This window comes from Pelophylax lessonae, assembly GCF_965119305.1.
Source record: "Pelophylax lessonae genome assembly, chromosome: 13".
Lineage (NCBI taxonomy): Eukaryota > Metazoa > Chordata > Amphibia > Anura > Ranidae > Pelophylax > Pelophylax lessonae.
Window position 1 is genome coordinate 170,425,616 of NC_138780.1, and position 18,087 is coordinate 170,443,702.

At 46.3% G+C, this 18,087-nt stretch overlaps 1 protein-coding gene across 2 annotated transcripts in view; it reads left to right on the plus strand.

Moving 5' to 3' along the window:
* The first annotated feature begins 89 nt into the window (after positions 1–89).
* Positions 90–18,087, plus strand: part of CCNK (cyclin K) — a 42,181-nt gene continuing 24,183 nt past the window's right edge. For both annotated transcript variants that reach the window (XM_082275629.1, XM_082275628.1), the window contains exons 1-4: positions 90–194; positions 8,212–8,436; positions 14,380–14,461; positions 14,575–14,706. In XM_082275629.1, the coding sequence (XP_082131755.1) occupies positions 8,240–8,436; positions 14,380–14,461; positions 14,575–14,706 (411 nt within the window). In that variant the 5' untranslated portion in view covers positions 90–194; positions 8,212–8,239. The remainder of the gene's footprint in view (positions 195–8,211; positions 8,437–14,379; positions 14,462–14,574; positions 14,707–18,087) is intronic.

An 18,087-nucleotide genomic window follows, 5' to 3' on the forward strand; every position in this document is an offset into this window, starting at 1 on the left:
CGCCCCTCCACCCGACGTCCTGGGCAGCTATTGGGCTAGCCGCAACTGTGTCCTTTTAAGAGAGGGTGAAAGGGGCGTGGCTTGGCGTCCAGACGTCACCTCGCACGTTCGCTTCCAAGATGGCGGCGGGGAGAGTGCTGCGCTCGTAGGAGATTTGTTACCGGTGGAAGCTTCTGGCTGACCGGGGTGAGCGGGTAAGTGCGGGAAGACGTACAGGGAGATATGGGGAGGCCCGAAGTCCTCCGGCTTTGCTGTTACTACCACTGTAACGTAAGGGTGTGCTGGGCTTTGTAGTTCCTGAGGAGCTGGAGGGTCACGTGACCCGTTGTCATGTGCTTTTCACTGGACACACTTATCAGAGCCTCCAGCATCTTCTGCTGAGTCTATGAGGGCCGCAGCCAGCAGAGGGCAGCACTGCGCATCTTCATCTGCCTGATCTGACAGGTTCTCTTCAAAGCTGACATTTCATTTGTTGGCATTCTAGAATTTACCTTCCCTTCATCCACATGCTGATTGCATCATCATTATAATTCTTCTGTTGGCTTTCCATACTTTATTCTAGATCTAATGATGTCATCACTGGGTCTCTGTGCTTCTCTATGCAGGCAGATCATAGCTGGTGGGAGGGGCTGATGACAGGGTGTTGTGTGTGTGTGTATACATGGTTTCCTGAAAACATTGCAGCACCCTGCCCCAGTCTTCCTCCAGAGTGCCCCCAGACCTCTGGAGTGCCCCCCCCTTTTTTCCCCAGAGTGTCCCCCCCCCCCCCCCCAGTCTTCCTCCATAGAGCCCCCAGACGACCTCTGGAGCGCCCCACCAGTCTTTCCCTGAAAAGCCCACAGTTTTCCACTGAAGAGCCCCCAAACAACCTCTGGAGTGCCCCCCCCCCCCAGTCTACCTCTGAAAAGCCCCCAGTCTTCCTCCGAAGAGCCCCCTAATGCCCTCTGGAGAGCCCCCAGACGACCTCTGGAGCGCCCCCCCAATCTTTCTCTGAAGAGCCCCCAGACGACCTCTGGAGCGCGCCCACAGTTTTCCACTGAAGAGCCCCTAAACCTCCTCCGAAGAGCCCCCAAACAACCTCTGGAGTGCCCCCCCAGTCTACCTCTGAAAAGCCCCCAGTCTTCCTCCATAGAGCCCCCAGACGACCTCTGGAGCGACCCCCCCAGTCTTTCCCTGAAAAGCCCCCAGTTTTCCACTGAAGAGCCCCCAGACAACCTCTGGAGCGCCCCCCCAGTCTTTCTCTGAAGAGCCCCCAGATGACCTCTGGAGCGCCCCCCCCCCCCCCCCCCAGTCTTACTCTGAAGAGCCCCCAGACGACCTCTGGAGCGCGCCCACAGTTTTCCACTGAAGAGCCCCCAGACCTCCTCCGAAGAGCCCCCAAACAACCTCTGGAGTGCCCCCCCCCCCCAGTCTACCTCTGAAAAGCCCCCAGTCTTCCTCCGAAGAGCCCCCTAATGCCCTCTGGAGCGCCCCCCTGCCCTCCGAAGAGCCCCCAGACGACCTCTGGAGTGCCCCCCCAGCCTTCCTCCTTGAGCCCCCAAATCTCCTTGAGCCCTCCCTCCCCCCGTCTTTCCCTTGAGTCCCCCCTTCCCCTTGAGCGCCCCACCGTCTTCCCCTTGAGCACCCCCCCCCCCCGGTATCCCCCCGTCTTCCCCCAGAGAGCCCCCAAAGTCTTAATGCAAGCAGTAGGCTCACCTTTGGGAAGAGTCATGCAAATATCAAAAGTTTTTGATGGGTGGGTGTCCGTCTGGGGGAGGGGGTTTCTTAGACATTCCTTGGTAACACCCACATGTGACCCTGAGCCTCTGTGGTTGAAAGATCTGAATGAAAGGGAGGACCAAGGTCAGCCAGGATGGGGGGGGGTGTAGATGGTGGACATTATCCTGAAATGAGCTGGGCTCTGCCTGACTTCCTGCAGCCTCTAACGCCCATTGCCATTACCCATACTGCTGTTTGTGGGCACGCTCTGTGTCGTCAGCGCTCTGTGATTGGATGATTGGTGTGCGCAATAGTGGTGCACTGAAATGAAAATTCAGGGTGCACTTGGCCGAAAACTGAAATGGACAGTTTGAAGAAAAAAAATTTTTAATGCGACTAACGATTTTTGCATTGACGTCCGTGGGGCGCATTTTTTGCATTGACGTCCGTGGGGCGCATTTTTTGCATTGACGTCCGTGGGGCGCGTTTTTTGCATTGACGTCCGTGGGACGCGTTTATTGCATTGACGTCCGTGGGACGCGTTTATTGCACTGACGTCCGTGGGACGCGTTTATTGCACTGACGTCCGTGGGGCGCGTTTATTGCATTGACGTCCGTGGGGCGCGTTTATTGCATTGACGTCCGTGGGGCGCGTTTATTGCATTGACGTCCGTGGGGCGCGTTTATTGCATTGACGTCCGTGGGGCGCGTTTATTGCATTGACGTCCGTGGGGCGCGTTTATTGCATTGACGTCCGTGGGGCGCGTTTATTGCATTGACGTCCGTGGGGCGCGTTTATTGCATTGACGTCCGTGGGGCGCGTTTATTGCATTGACGTCCGTGGGGCGCGTTTATTGCATTGACGTCCGTGGGGCGCGTTTATTGCATTGACGTCCGTGGGGCGCGTTTATTGCATTGACGTCCGTGGGACGCGTTTTTTGCATTGACGTCCGTGGGACGCGTTTTTTGCATTGACGTCCGTGGGACGCGTTTTTTGCATTGACGTCCGTGGGGCGCGTTTTTTGCATTGACGTCCGTGGGGCGCGTTTTTTGCATTGGCGTCCGTGGGGCGCGTTTTTTGCATTGGCGTCCGTGGGGCGCGTTTTTTGCATTGGCGTCCGTGGGGCGCGTTTTTTGCATTGGCGTCCGTGGGGCGCGTTTTTTGCATTGACGTCTGTGGGGCGCGTTTTTTGCATTGGCGTCCGTGGGGCGCGTTTTTTGCATTGACGTCCGTGGGGCGCGTTTTTTGCATTGACGTCCGTGGGACGCGTTTTTTGCATTGACGTCCGTGGGACGCGTTTTTTGCATTGACGTCCGTGGGACGCGTTTTTTGCATTGACGTCCGTGGGGCGCGTTTTTTGCATTGACGTCCGTGGGGCGCGTTTTTTGCATTGGCGTCCGTGGGGCGCGTTTTTTGCATTGGCGTCCGTGGGGCGCGTTTTTTGCATTGGCGTCCGTGGGGCGCGTTTTTTGCATTGGCGTCCGTGGGGCGCGTTTTTTGCATTGGCGTCTGTGGGGCGCGTTTTTTGCATTGGCGTCCGTGGGGCGCGTTTTTTGCATTGACGTCTGTGGGACACAACATAGCATTATCTGCACTTTTTTTTTTTTTTTTTTTCTAGCAGCAAAACGCTGATAATCCTATTTTCGGCCGCTATATCAGTGCATCCCTAGAGCGCATACAGGCGGTGCCGTGTTGGACTGCATGTGCAGTAGGGGCAGCGTTCAGGAAATGTGTTCTAACACAGACCTAAAGCTGTAATAAAACCGAAATCAAACATTTCCTATATTACAGATCACCAATTCTTACATCTGATGTGAACATTTGTATTCTTTCTTCCATTTTCACCTGGTGATCCAGGCAGTAAATCTTCCTTTTTAAAAAAAAAAAAAAAAGCTCTCCAGCAGAATCAGTTGGAGGGATGAGACAAACCATTTAAAATGGAACTAAATTCTAAACGTTAAAAAAAAAAAAAAAAACGTTACATTCCAGGCATACCGGAAATGCTAACTGTCACATTGTTCTCTCAACCAAACTGTCAAACCATCAAATGGCCGGAGTTATGGCAGTTGAAGATCAAACAGAAGCTAACATGGCAGCTTCCTTGGCTGAAAAGGAAAGGAGGGTTTAGTTCTGCTTTACCACTGGCAGGGGTTCTTACAATGATCAGATTTTATTTATGTAAAGCCCTTATCCCAAAAAGGATTTAAAAAAAAAACAGCTGTAATTTCTTACCACTTGCCCACCGGCCATAGACAAAAGAAGTCCTCTGTCGGAAGTGCTGCAGCAATATGCCATAACCCCGCTATTGTTTTGTTTTTTTTTTGTGTGACTTCATCTGCACTTTTAACCACTTAAGCCCCGGAGGATTTTCCTGCTAAACGACCAGGGGGTATTTTGCGATTCGGCACTGCGTGACTTTTAACGGACAATTGCGCGGTCGTGCGACGCTGTACCTAAACGAATTTGGCGTCCTTTTTTTCCCACAAACAGAGATTTCTTTTGGTTGTATTTGATCACCTGTGCGATTTTTACTTTTTGCGCTATAAACAAAAAAAGAGTGTACATTTTGCAAAAATAACAATATTTTTCACATTTTTTTATATGAAATTCCCCCAAAAAAAATGTAAAAATCAAAATTTAACATTTTCGGCCAATTTGTTTTATGCTACATATGTTTGGTAAAAAAAATCGCAAAAAGCGTATTTTGATTGGTTTGCGCAAAAGTTATTGCGTTTACTAACAAAGGGAAAGATTTTTGTCATTTTTGTTGTTTTTTTTTAACGAGTAATGGCGGCGATCTGCGATTTTTTTTTTTTTTTACGGTACTGCGACATTGCGGCGGACAGATCGGACCCTTGACTGACATTTGTGACACTTTTAGGGTTACCAGTGACATTTCTACTGTAATCAGTGCTATACATATGCACTGTTACTGTAAAAATACACTGGTAGTGAAGGGGTTAACTTTATTTGGGAGGGAGGGGCTGTGTGTGTCCCTAGGGGCGTGCTTTCTACTGTGATTGGCTGTGGCTTGAGCTGTAAGGACACTGATCAACGGATCTACATACCAGATCCGAGTGATCAGTGTCTTTACACCGAGGAGAATGACAGGTGGCTTGTTTACACAAGCTGCCTGACATTCTCCCTCTCGATCGCCGAGTGACCGGCGGACATCGGGTCCGCTGGTCACACGCGCGGGGGGGGGGTCCGTGACCGCGCGGGAGCGCGCCCGCTCCCCAGAGCCTCACAGGCGAGCGACGTAGACCTACATCGCTCTGCCTGTGAGGGGCTGACTGCCGCAGTAAATATACTGTGAGCAGTCGGCAAGCGGTTAAAGCCGCGACCTCGGGTGCAACTTGAGACATCTGTGCGGCTTCATGCACCGATGTCTATTGAATTCTCTCCAGAAATCGTCAAAATTGGCGCAGGAACTACTTTTGAAAATCGGTGCAGCACGGCAAAGTCTGCGTCGCACCAATTGGAATAGTGCAATTGCTGGCAATAGGTTGCGACAAATCGTTTCAATGTGAACGAGGGCTCAAACCTGAAAGCTGATTGGTTACTATGCACAGCTGCACCAGTTTTAGTAAATCTTCCCCATAAAGTTTTTAGATATACGATGCTTAATAAACCATAATATGTGCACACCGATTTTGGATCCTCTCATTTAGAGGGTTTTGTGGTGTGGTTTCTCAGCCCGGATGTGGGGGAGCCCCGAAACCCTGGCTGGTCTTCTGACCAGATGAACCCTTTTCCCTTTAGAAACTTCTGCTGTGGGGCATGAAAAATTGGCCACTCATGTAAACCACTGTGATTGGCTGATGAGGTGCTAGGCCCCCCCCCCCCCCCAGCTACCGATCATTAGCGGGTACCAAGAGCTGTCTTTCACAGCTCGTTCATGGTGCTGGGCGCATGCAGTAAACGCATCTCAGCACAGACACGTCAGCCACCTAGTGGCGCAAATGTTTGGCATGTGGGCATTAACCATGTTCTGATCGTAGGATGTCCTTCGGTTGAAGTGGTTTTACTGGGTTGAAGTGGTTATACTGGGATGATGGCTGCAGCTGCATGTATTATCCCATTATTATGATTTTACAGGCTTTGGGGGGGGGGGGGCGGGGAGACTTCCGTTACCCTTCCCCCCCCCGACCACCTGTGCCTCGCCGGGCTCTCCTGTTAAATCAGGCAGCCTGGTATGCGATCCAACAGTTTGGGTGAGTTACCATAGAGCTGGCTGTGGACCAGATGGTCCCTGGCCATCTCCCATCTCTATGGTCATGGGAGGCTGGTAGCAACGTCGTGACTTCACGTCTGGTTCTAGCAGATGTAAACCTTGACATTTTACAGTTAAATGTTTTTTGTTTTTTTCCATCTCTTGCTTTCCAGGGTATTGGAGAGATCTGGGCTCTTATAGACTCATGGAGATTTTTAGGTAGTGTAGTTTGGCGCCATTCCATGAGCGTGCACAATTTTAAAGCATTACATGTTGGGTATTTACTTGGCATAACATCATCTTTTATATTTTAGGAAAAATTGGGTATTATATTTAGTTTTGCATTAAAATTCATTAAAGTATGTTTTTTCCAAAAATCACTGCACAGATACCATGTGACATAAAAAACAAATGCAGCACCCACTGTTTTATTTTCTAGGGCCTCTGCGTAAAAAATATATATAATTAGGGGTTCTGAGTAATTTTCGAGCAAAATAAATTTTTTTTTTTACATGTAGGAGAGAAATGCCAGAATTGGTCAGGTATGGAAGTAGTTAAAGCTCACTCTTTTGCCTTAGTTTGTTTCAGGCAGTCCTATAAGTGTAGGAACAATGGGTCCAGACATGCCGGATAGGCAGATCTGGGAGGAGGGGATTTAAATGTGCCTCTCAAAAAATTATCTAAAGAAACGTTATGTAAAAAAGTATCAGAATTTATTGAGTGTAAATATCATAAAAATTACATCATAGATATTACAAACATACCGTATATACTCGAGTATAAGCCGACCCGAGTATAAGCCGAGGCCCCTACTTTTACCACAAAAAGATGGGAAAAATCATTGACTTGAGTATAAGCCTAGGGTGAGAATGCAGGGCGGTGGGCATGGTACAGGAGAATGCAGGGTACTTGCATGGTACAGGAGAATGCAGGGTGACTGGCATGGTGCAGGAGAATGCAGGGTGACTGGCATGGTGCAGGAGAATGCAGGGTGACTGGCATGGTGCAGGAGAATGCAGGGTGACTGGCATGATGCAGGAGAATGCAGGGTGACTGGCATGGTGCAGGAGAATGCAGGGTACTGGCATGGTGCAGGAGAATGCAGGGTACTGGCATGGTGCAGGAGAATGCAGGGTGACTGGCATGGTGCAGGAGAATGCAGGGTGACTAGCATGGTGCAGGAGAATGCAGGGTGACTGGCATGGTGCAGGAGAATGCAGGGTGACTGGCATAGTGCAGGAGAATGCAGGGTACTGGCATGGTGCAGGAGAATGCAGGGTACTGGCATGGTACAGGAGAATGCAGGGTACTGGCATGGTGCAGGAGAATGCAGGGTACTGGCATGGTACAGGAGAATGCAGGGTGGCTGGCATGGTGCAGGAGAATGCAGGGTGGCTGGCATGGTGCAGGAGAATGCAGGGTACTGGCATGGTGCAGGAGAATGCAGGGTACTGGCATGGTACAGGAGAATGCAGGGTACTGGCATGGTACAAGAGGATCCGGGGTTGTGGGCATACTACAGGAGATGCAGTGCTGTGGGCATGGTACAGGTGGACCATGCCCTCAGAACTGCATCCCTTGTAGTGTGCCCGCAGCCCTGCATAATGGCAGGTAGTGAAGCTGTTTCACTTACCTGTTCCAGAGGCGCCTTTATTTTAAAAATGGCGCCTCCCGGCGCCGACACGTCATTGCACACGCGCCGCCGCCGCGTGCGCGGTGACATGTATGCGACGGGCGGCGCCATTTTTAAAGCTTAAGCCCGTCGGAGCGGCCAGGGACTTTTTTTTTTTCCTTGACTCGAGTATAAGCTGAGGGGGAGGTTTTTAGCACAAAAAAATGTGCTGAAAAACTTGGCTTATACTCGAGTATATACGGTATATATAATCATAATGATCACTAAAGTACAGTTATCCCAAAAGGGCATTGCGTGAGTAAATAGGCTGCTGGAACTACGCGTTTCGTTGTGGATGCTTCGTCGGGGTCCAGCAAGTTTTATTTCACAGTAAGATTATATAAGAATATCAAGTCTGAAGATAAACAATATAATGGTTAAGACATACAGAAAATACAATACAATAAGCATTGTAGAGAAATATTGTTAATCCTCAAAGTATAAGGGTTAATAAACATTTTCTGGACTCGCACTAACCTGTGGCGCTCTCATCCTTTCACTATGTCCAGATTATTTTTTCAGGACCTATCAGGGATACCCGGCATGATAGAAATGAAGATCAGGCTTGCTTTTCCCATTTGGTTCCAGCGCTCCTGACACTTGTTGCCGTTCTGATTCTTCTTTCAGATCATTTTCATGAGTGGAAGTAGCTGCGATGAAGGAAAATAAAGAGAATTCAAGCCCTTCGGTGGCATCTGGCACGTTGGACCCTGCCAAGCCCTGCTGGTATTGGGATAAGAAGGACTTGGCTCACACCCCTTCCCAGCAGGAAGGTCTTGACCCGGCCACTGAAGCCAGATACAGAAGGGAAGGAGCTCGGTTCATCTTCGATGTTGGAACGCGGCTCGGGCTGTATCCTTCTATGCTTTATACTCCAGAATGTTCAGATATCTTGTTGCTAATATTCTATAGTCCTAAGCCTCGTACACACGATCAGATTATCGAACAATCTTTTGTCTGTTTTTGTTGCATGCTAGTCTCATATGGTAAGTGAAGAGGTCACTTTCATACGAAAATTAGTATGCCAGAATTCAACTCCAGAAGTCATGTCATGTGTTGAATTGTTTTTTATGTGTTCTTTCCTTTCTTAACATGCCTAGTCTTGCTCTTTCGTTTTTTTTTCGGATGAAAACTGTACTAATTAAATGAAAATCGGACATTGTGTTCCCCTACGATAAAAATTTTATAACCTGCACATCCAGTTTTTGTCATCCGAAAATCCATAATCGGCTGTTGAAAGCGCTATACTAACAATCCGAAAATCGGCAGATCGTTCGTCAGACGAAATTTTACTTCAGATTTTTGTATCACGTGTACGGACCTTTACTCTCACTGGCCAGTTCCCCTTCTTCTGGATCCTGAGAGGATCCTGCCACTGCATAGCCAATCAGGACTCAGAGTGTTCACCACACACATGCAGTGATGTGGATATAACCTAGTTTGTGAACTCTAACTTTCCTACTGACTAAATGCACACTGATTTGAGCTATTTTCACCCAAAGAAATGTAGCAGAATACATATTGGCTCTAATTTATGAAGAAAGACTATATTTGCAAAATTTTATAACGAAGAAAAACATGTATTTTATCAAATATAGAATAATTGGGGGAGAGGTGAATGGCACTGCCCAATATCGATATTGAATAGAAATAATGTGTAGATTGCCGGTTCACATTTGTGCGATCACAGAGATTGCATGTAATTCAGAGTGCACTGCTCCTAAATAACATGCGATCTCTGTTGGGTGCAGATTTAAGCCATACAGTTTATATGGCTGAATTCGCACCACAATCGCACTAAACACGCACAGCAGGGCCCTTTTTTTTTATCCGCAGCAGAATCGGATCGCATGGTGGTTCACACTAGTGCGATCCGATTCTGTGCGAACTTGCAGATCGCACTGCGATATGCGATCTCAACTGGGGGTGTTGTTAACTTTTAATTGACACCCCCTGCGTATCGCATATGGCAGTGTGAACTGCCAGGGGTGCGGATGCGATGCGGGAACACGCTGCATATTCGCAGCGTTCCCGCATCGCAGAAGTGTGAACCGGGACAGAGGTTATAATCCAAAAGTGTAAATAAATGTGGTCACAGTGTTAAAATTAGAACATAAAAAATAAATGCACAACTGAAAACGACTTAATAAATATCAAAAAATTAATTTATCAGAAACAATATATGATTATGGTGCAGATCACTAGTGGGATCTTTATAAAGTGACAAGGTGCTGGTGAAGCTGTGATTCAAGTTGCCACATATGTTTATGAAAAAGGGTAAATCCAAACCAGGATCTGATATGAAGTGCTTAAAGCGGAGTTCCGGCCTCAAAATCGATAAAATTGATTTTGGGCCATCCGCTTGCTAAGGGCAACCTGAAAGAGAAATGGATAGGGCCGATTTTTTTTTTTTGTTGTCACTTACCTTATTATAGAAGAAGGAGCTTAATTAGAAAAAAAAAAAAGTTTTGGTATAAGGTTCGGTTCACACTTGTGCGATGCAGGAACGCTGTGAATTCGCAGCCTGTTCCCGCATCGCATCCGCACATCTGGCAGTTCACACTGCCATATGCGATACGCAGGGGGTGTCAAAGAAATGTTAACGACACCCCCAGTTTGATCGCATATCGCAGTGCGATCTGACAGCTCGCACAGAATCGGATCGTACAAGTGTGAACCATTGTGCGATCCGATCCTGATGCGGCTGAAAAAAAGGGTCATGTGCGTCTTTTGTGCGGGTGCAGTGCGAATTTCAGCCACACAAAGTGTATGGCTGAACTCGCATCCGCACAGGAGATCGCATGTAATTTAGGAGCAGTGCGCTCCGAATTACATGCGATCAGCGCACCCGCAGTAGTGTGAACCGGCCGGTTCACATTTGTGCGGTTTGCGAGATCGCGTGTAATTCGGAGCGCACTGCTCCTAAATTACATGCGATCTCCTGTGCGGATGCGAGTTCAGCCATACACTTTGTATGGCTGAATTCGCAACGCATCCGCAGCGAACTCGCACATGAGGCTTTTTTTGAGCCGCCTCAGAATCGGATCGCACAGTGGTTCACATTTGTGCGATCCGATTCTGTGAGAACTGTCAGATTGCACTGCGATATGCGATCAAACTGGGGGTGTCGTTAACATTTCATTGACACCCCCTGCGTATCGCATATGGCAGTGTGAACTGCCAGATGTGCGGATGCGATGCGGGAACAGGCTGCAAATTCACAGCGTTCCTGCATCGCACAAGTGTGAACCGAACCTTATACCAAAACTTTTTTTTTTTTTTAATTAAGCTCCTATATACTGTAAATAATATAATAAATGCTTATCCAGATAAAAGAGTTAATATTCCTTATAAGGTGCAATATTATAATAGAAAAATAAGTGAATAAAAACATCCTTGTCAGCCATAGATATGAAATAGGCAGCATAGAAAGACCCCCTATATGTGCTATATGGACGTTTTTAATCACTTATTTTTCTATTATAATATTGCACTTTAGAAGGAATATTTAACTCTTATCTGGATAAGCTTTTATTATATTTTTTGGCAGGCTCCATTGCATTGACAGGACACTAACGTTCTGTTGCTGCTTCTGTCTTCTCTTTTCTCCCTTACCTCGATCTGACTCACTCCCTCACTGACGTCACAAAGAAGGCGGAGAGTAAAGGAGGAGGGAGGAGGGAGGTCACGGAAGTGCAGAGCTGTGAGAGAGACAGTGAATGCAGCTGACGGCTTCACAGAGCAGACGGAGCTTGCTGACAGTCGGGGAAAGGGCGCAACTAATCGATAATGACAATCGTTGACAACGATTGTCATTATCGATTTTGTCGATTAGTTGTTTCAGCCCTATCCCCTTCCTTCCACTACCTCCCTCTGCGGCCGCGGCCCGCGCAGTCACTTCCGGTTCGGGATGACTCCTGGGAGCTGAACGTCATCGCTCCCAGGAATCTATGCGCCTGCACCGGCCCCGATCGTCACTTCCGGTGCGGGTGCCTCATTCCCTGCTAAACAGCTTCTGGGCATGCCCAGAAGCTGTGTAGGGATGCCTCGCCTGCACCGGAAGTGACGAGCGGGGCCGGTGCAGTGCATTGTGGGCCTCCGACGTCACGGAAGAGGACACGAAGAGGGACGCTGTGGCTTCAGCTGCCCACACCTGAGATGGCAGCACTGGAGAAGAACTTTTCAAGGTAAGTATTTCTTCTAAAAGGTAAGTGCGACCCAGGACAGTTCAGAGGCTATCCATTATGGAATGTACTAGTCCTAACTGTCCCGGGGGGTATTTTTAGCTCTAATTGACCCCCGAGGCCGGAACTCCGCTTTAAGTGACCGTGTGATGATAATACCAAAATATGCAAATAAACCCACCAGGCGTGTGGGGTAAACTAAAACAGCGAAGAGGTGTCAAAAAATAAATCTAAACATATGGTGCTAAGTAAAAATCGGTCCTTCAACAGGCAACTTAATGTTGCAAAAGATTGGTGCGATTATCCCCAAAACAAATCGCATAAACAGGAAATGCAAAGATGGAATAGATTCAAATTGCACACAAAAAGTGCTATTAGTGACAACTAATAAATAAGCTCAAAGTGCATGAGAGGTAGACTAATCAGGTGAAATATTCAGAGGTAGATATAAATATAAAGTGCTGAGTGAGAAAGTATAGGTAACTCCACAAGCAACTAGATGTTACAAGAAATGAATGCGATTTGTGATCCAAAGTCGCATAAGCATAAATGCAAAAGAAAAATAAATAAATCCGAATCGCACATACAAAGTGCTCAAAATGAAGTGTCTATTCACATTCATTTCCTATGTATTTTATCAAAATTTTCTGTCTTTCTTCATTTAGTTTAGCACAAATTAAAAAAGCGGTGAATAAATACCACTGAAAGAAAGCTCTGTGTGGAAAAAAAATGATAAAAGTTTAATTTGGGTACAGTGTTGGATGACCGCGCAATTGTCATTCAAAGTGCGACAGCGCTAAATGCTGAAAATCGGCCTGGGCAGGAAGGGGGGGGGGGGGGGAGGTGGTGAAGTGTTTGGTATTGAAGCGGTGATCTCTGTCCAAGCGTCATTCATGTAGCAGTAATGTTCCATCTAACAGGCTGCGCACACTAGAATGTGCTGTTTGTGCTCAGATCAGGGCTTTAAATACCTTTTGGATACATTTGGTATTTTGTAAATAGTTCAGGCATGTGGCTAAATCTTGCCTCAGGTGTATATACAAAGCGTCACACTTCTTGGCTTCTATCGTTGATCGTTGTAATTTTGTCTTTTATATACAGTATCTCACAAAAGTGAGTACACCCCTCACATTTTTGTAAATATTTTATTCTATCTTTTCATGTGACAACACTGAAGAAATGACACTTTGCTACAATGTAAAGTAGTGAGTGTACAGCTTTGTATAACAGTGTAAATTTGCTGTCCCTCAAAATATAAAATATTTACAAAAATGTGAGGGGTGTACTTACTTTTGAGAGATACTGTGTGTGTATATATGTGCATGCTGAAATTCTAGCACCAGACCTTCTTTGTAACGCTAAACTGATGACCTATAGGGGGCTTTTAAAGCTTTGTCTATGTAAAGTATAGAGTACTAAAGTATGTTGCCATTTAACGGGTGCACGCAAACTTAAGGTTTGACATGTTGGGTATCTATTTACTTGGTGCAATCTCAGCTTTTATATTTTACCGAAAAAAAGGGGTATTTTTTTGTTTTTCTGCCTCCTAAAACTTTTTTTACTGAAATAACTTTGTGGTAATATGGCATGACATAAAAAATTGGAACTACCCGAAGGCCGGGACTCGGAAAAAGCCCATGGTGTTACGTGCCCCTGGGGTGGCAGCCCAGGGGTGCCTTAATTCTCACAGGTGGCCGAGCGCTTCTTGAGTGTTTTGGCACTTTGGTCACTGCACCTACACACTTTTTTCACACCTGCCTCTAGGGCCGGGCCTCTGGGCTGGGACCAGAGAATTTTTTATTCCTGGCCGACGGGCCTGTCAAGGTCATACACTATGCACTTCTCCACTTCCCTTTCCCCGCTTTTTCTTTGTCACTCTGCACTTTCTCACTTTTTCACATGATTAGTACGGTGTTGGTCCTCAGGCCTGCCTTGAATGTCTTGGGAGGAGGTGGATATGGCCTTCTGGCTTAGTTCGCCCTCTCTCATGGGGTCTCCCTTCGGGGGAGCCCCACCTAGTACTTGGGGTGGGCTTTTTCGGCAGTCCTCCCAGAGAACGGGTTTGCTTGGTTTCGGCCAGGCGAACCAGTGAGTACCTCAGTCCCTGTCAGGAGTCTTGCTTCCCGGGGGGATTAAGGTCAGGGTCCATCCTCCTCGGAGGTGGACCATTCGCACACCGTGTGAACTCATTGTGTCTCACATTTGCGTGTGTACACTTTTTTATGCACTGGGTGCTAGACTGAGTGTGTTTAACACACCACGGGCTTAAAAAAAAAAAATTGGACCTACCCCATATTTATTTCTCTAGGTTGTCTGCTTTTGGAAGATGTATAATGTTTGGGGGGGTTTATATAATCTTCTGGCCTAAAATTATTTTTTAATGTGCAAATAACAGAAAACCAGATTTGGCAGCGAAAGGGTTAAAGGATGTTCACCTTCGGGAACATGTTACATGTTCTACCCGTAAGCTTTGTAAAAAAAAAATCCTGGCTCCTATCTTTTTTAGCTGGCTCCTAGATTTAAAGCAAATTTGTCGAGCCCTGGTGTATAATATTACAGTGAGGTACACAATAACAATTTAAAACCTTAATTTCCTTAATGTAACCTTCAGACATTATGATACTCTGGCTACTGGAATTATCTATTTTCATCGATTCTATATGTTTCATTCCTTTAAACAGTTTGCAAGATATGTAAGTTTGTCAGAAGTGTTTTTGTATTGCAGCATCTTTTATATGTGTTGTTATTGTGGTTTGTATCTTTTATGTTTTTCTAGAGTGTCCTCATTTTCCTTTTTGTCCTCTAGGTAACCGGTGCCTGCTGTCTGTTCCTGGCGGGTAAGGTGGAGGAAACGCCTAAGAAATGTAAAGATATAATAAAGACCGCTCGAAGCTTGTTAAATGATGTGCAGTTTGGACAGTTTGGGGATGATCCAAAGGTAAGGCTCTTGAATGTAGTATCTGGCGAGCATGGCCTTTCTGAATCGGTAAGAATTTTAACCACTTTACCACCGGAGGATTTTGCTGTCTTACGTCTGGGCCACTTTTTGGGATTCGGCACTGTGCGACTTTAACTGACAGTTGCGCGGTCATGCAACGCCGTACCCAAATGAAATTGACGTCCTTTTTTTCCCACAAATAGAGCTTTCTTTTGGTGGTATTTGATCACCTGTGCAATTTTTACTTTTTGCGCTATAAACAAAAAAGTGTGTAAATTTTGAAAAAAATAACTATTTTTCACATTTTTTTATATGAAATTCCCCCCAAAAAAATGTAAAAATCAAAATTTTTTAAAATTTTTGGCCAATTTGTTTTCTTCTACCTATGTTTAGTAAAAAAAAATCACAATAAGCGTATTTTGATTGGTTTGCGCAAAAGTTATTGCGTTTACTAAGGGAAAGATTTATGTCATTTTTGGTGTTTTTTTTTTTTAACAAGTAATGGCGGCGATCTGCGATTTTTGTGGGACTGCGACATTGCGGCAGACAGATCAGATCCCTGACTGACATTTTTGACACTTTTGGGGGTACCAGTGACATTACTGCAGTAATCAGTGCTATAAATATGCACTGTTACTGTAAAAATGACACTGGCAGGGAAGGGGTTAATTTTATTGGAGAGGGAGGGGTTAATGTACGCCTGGTGCTTACTGACGTGTGTGGGGGGAGGGGATTGTGTGACACAAGGACAGATCGAGGGTTCAGCTATGCTAAACCCTGCAATCTGACCCTGCCTGTCACTTAGGAGATCCGCCCGCTTGTGTTTACACAAGCGGGCAGATCTCTACTCTCGATTCCCTGACGATAGGGGAAGAGCAGCGGCGATCGGGGGGGGAGTGTCTGACGACGTAGTACTACGTCGTCAGACCTACAAGAGCCACTTTGCCGCAGTACAGCTCTAGTGAGCAGACGGCAAGTGGTTAAAGGCATAGTTCACCTTTACAAAAAGAAAAGCCTTTGCAGGTAAAGGGCCCCCGAAGGAAAAAACAAACCAACTTTGACCAAAGTATCATAATGCCTTTGCTGTAAGTGTAGGCCATTTACAGATCTCCTGAAGCCTGAGTGAAATTTCCCAGAGATTGCATTATCCTGTTCTCTTTTGGTGCTAGGATGTCGCTAAGAGACTCCTAGCTCTTTGGCTGGGTTCACACTTATGCGATTGCAGACATTGCATGTGATTTGCACTGCATTCCTGTGCACATCAAATGCGATGTCTGTGCGGTGCAAATTCGGCCATACATTTTGTATGGCTGAAATCGCATCAGAACAAAATGGTGCAGGATCCCTTTTTTTTTTTTTTTGTCCACTCTGGAATCAGATTGCATGGGTGTTCAGATCAATGTGGTCCAATTCTACAGTTCGCTCTGCATTCTGCAAACTGATTTTGGGGTGTCATTAACTTTAAATTGACACCTTCAGTGGTTCGCATAGTGCAGTGTGAACTGCCTGCAATTCTGATGCGGTGTGGGAACCCGCACAGGAATCGCTGTGGTTCACGCATCACACCAGTGTGAACCTTCCCGTACTGTTCACCTCCACCATCACAAGCGCGAGCGCTTTCTCTGATTTAAACCCCCTTACATGCACTTTCTCCCCCCTGACACAATAGTTCTGAGCTTAGCATTTGAGAGCTTGCTCCTGTGATGGGATTAGTAAGAGCTAGTTTTATTCTGGGAGTTTTTCAGCCAGGCTTTATGAGCTAAGTAAATGGCCTACACCTATAGCAAGAGCATTATTCAACTTTGGTCAAATATGTAAAGAATTTTAAAAAAGAAAAAAACTTTTTATCACTGAATGCAAACAACGGTAAAAAGTTGAATTTGAGGTAAGTATGCATCATGCATCTGTTAAGGGATTTGGTGGCTGTTCTTTGTCCTAAACTAAAATTATCCTTTAACTGCCAGAGCTGTTTTTTCCTTTTTTGCACACGTTAAATGCATATACTTGGTCTGAAGATTAGTTAAACATACATTTTCTGTGTCAAACACAAGGCCCGGGGGCAGAATCCGGTCCTCCAAGCCCTTTAATGTGGCCCTTTCAGGGCAACCATAATGCTAATGCGGCTCACAACGAAATGGAGTTGGACACCCCTGCCCTAAAGAGTAAAATGATGGAAGTTGCTAATATCCTCCCATGTGATAATTGAAATGGCCGGTCCTCCCTAACTATACATCAGGAGTCTATTTGAGCCCTAATGCCAGGAGAGGGTTTGACATCCATGATTCTGCCGACGTAAGCCTTTCAACATTGATAGCGAATCTGTTCATGCCCAACTCCTGGTGTAACTGTTCAGGTGTTGTATCTCTTTCCATTAACTCTGTTTTGCCATTCACAAAGAGCAGCCTGTGATATCACAATGTAGCAAGATAAAGGCTGGCCATACTTGTTTCATTCCCTTGTACAATTTTCCTTTAGATTTACCTTAAATTTTGTAGTGCAAGGGCCTGCCTAATTGAATACAATTGAAAGTTGTTTAGTTTTGACCTCTTGGTGCCAGTTCACATTTGTGCGATCACCGAGATCGCATGTAATTTGGAGCGCACTGCTCCTAAAATTACAAGCGATCTCTATGAGGTGCAAATTCAGCCATACAGTTTGTATGGCTGAATTCGCACCGCATCCGCACTAAACATGCACAGGACGCTTTTTTTGGTCCGCAGCAGAATCGGATCGCGTGGTGGTTCACACTAGTGCGATCTGATTCTGTGCGAACTTTCAGATCGTACTGCGATATGCGATCTGATCTGGGGGTGTCGTTAACTTTCATTGACATCCCCAGCGTATCGCATATGGCAGTGTGAACTGCCAGGGGTGCGAATTCGATGCGGGAACACAAATGTGAACCGACACTTACTATATGGTTTTTGGTAAAACTAAAGGAAAATTGAACCAGGGGATTGAACATGTATGGGCCAGCCTAGGACAAGCTAGTTTCATACATTTCCTGCAGTGACAAACAAAGGCACATTCCATGTAAACGTTTACTAGGGACAGCAAACCAATGAACAGGATGGTGCCTAGTACTGGGCTTTAACCACTTCCCACCCAAGGTGTACGGCATAAACCCAAGGATGCCGTACATCCTTGGGTTTAAGTGGTTATAGCGGGACGAATCCTGCACCCACAGTCATCATCCCGGTACCGTTAGTTTTAGCCGGCGATTCCCTACAAAGCAGAGGTGATCTGAGTGGCTATTTAGACATTTCTGCGGGTGGCGGAAGGGGGTCCCACCCCCTGCCCTCCCGCCGCCGCCTCTCCTGTGCTGAAAAGCAGAGATATTACAAAAGTATAACAAACTTTGTATTATATTCAGCCTCTCAG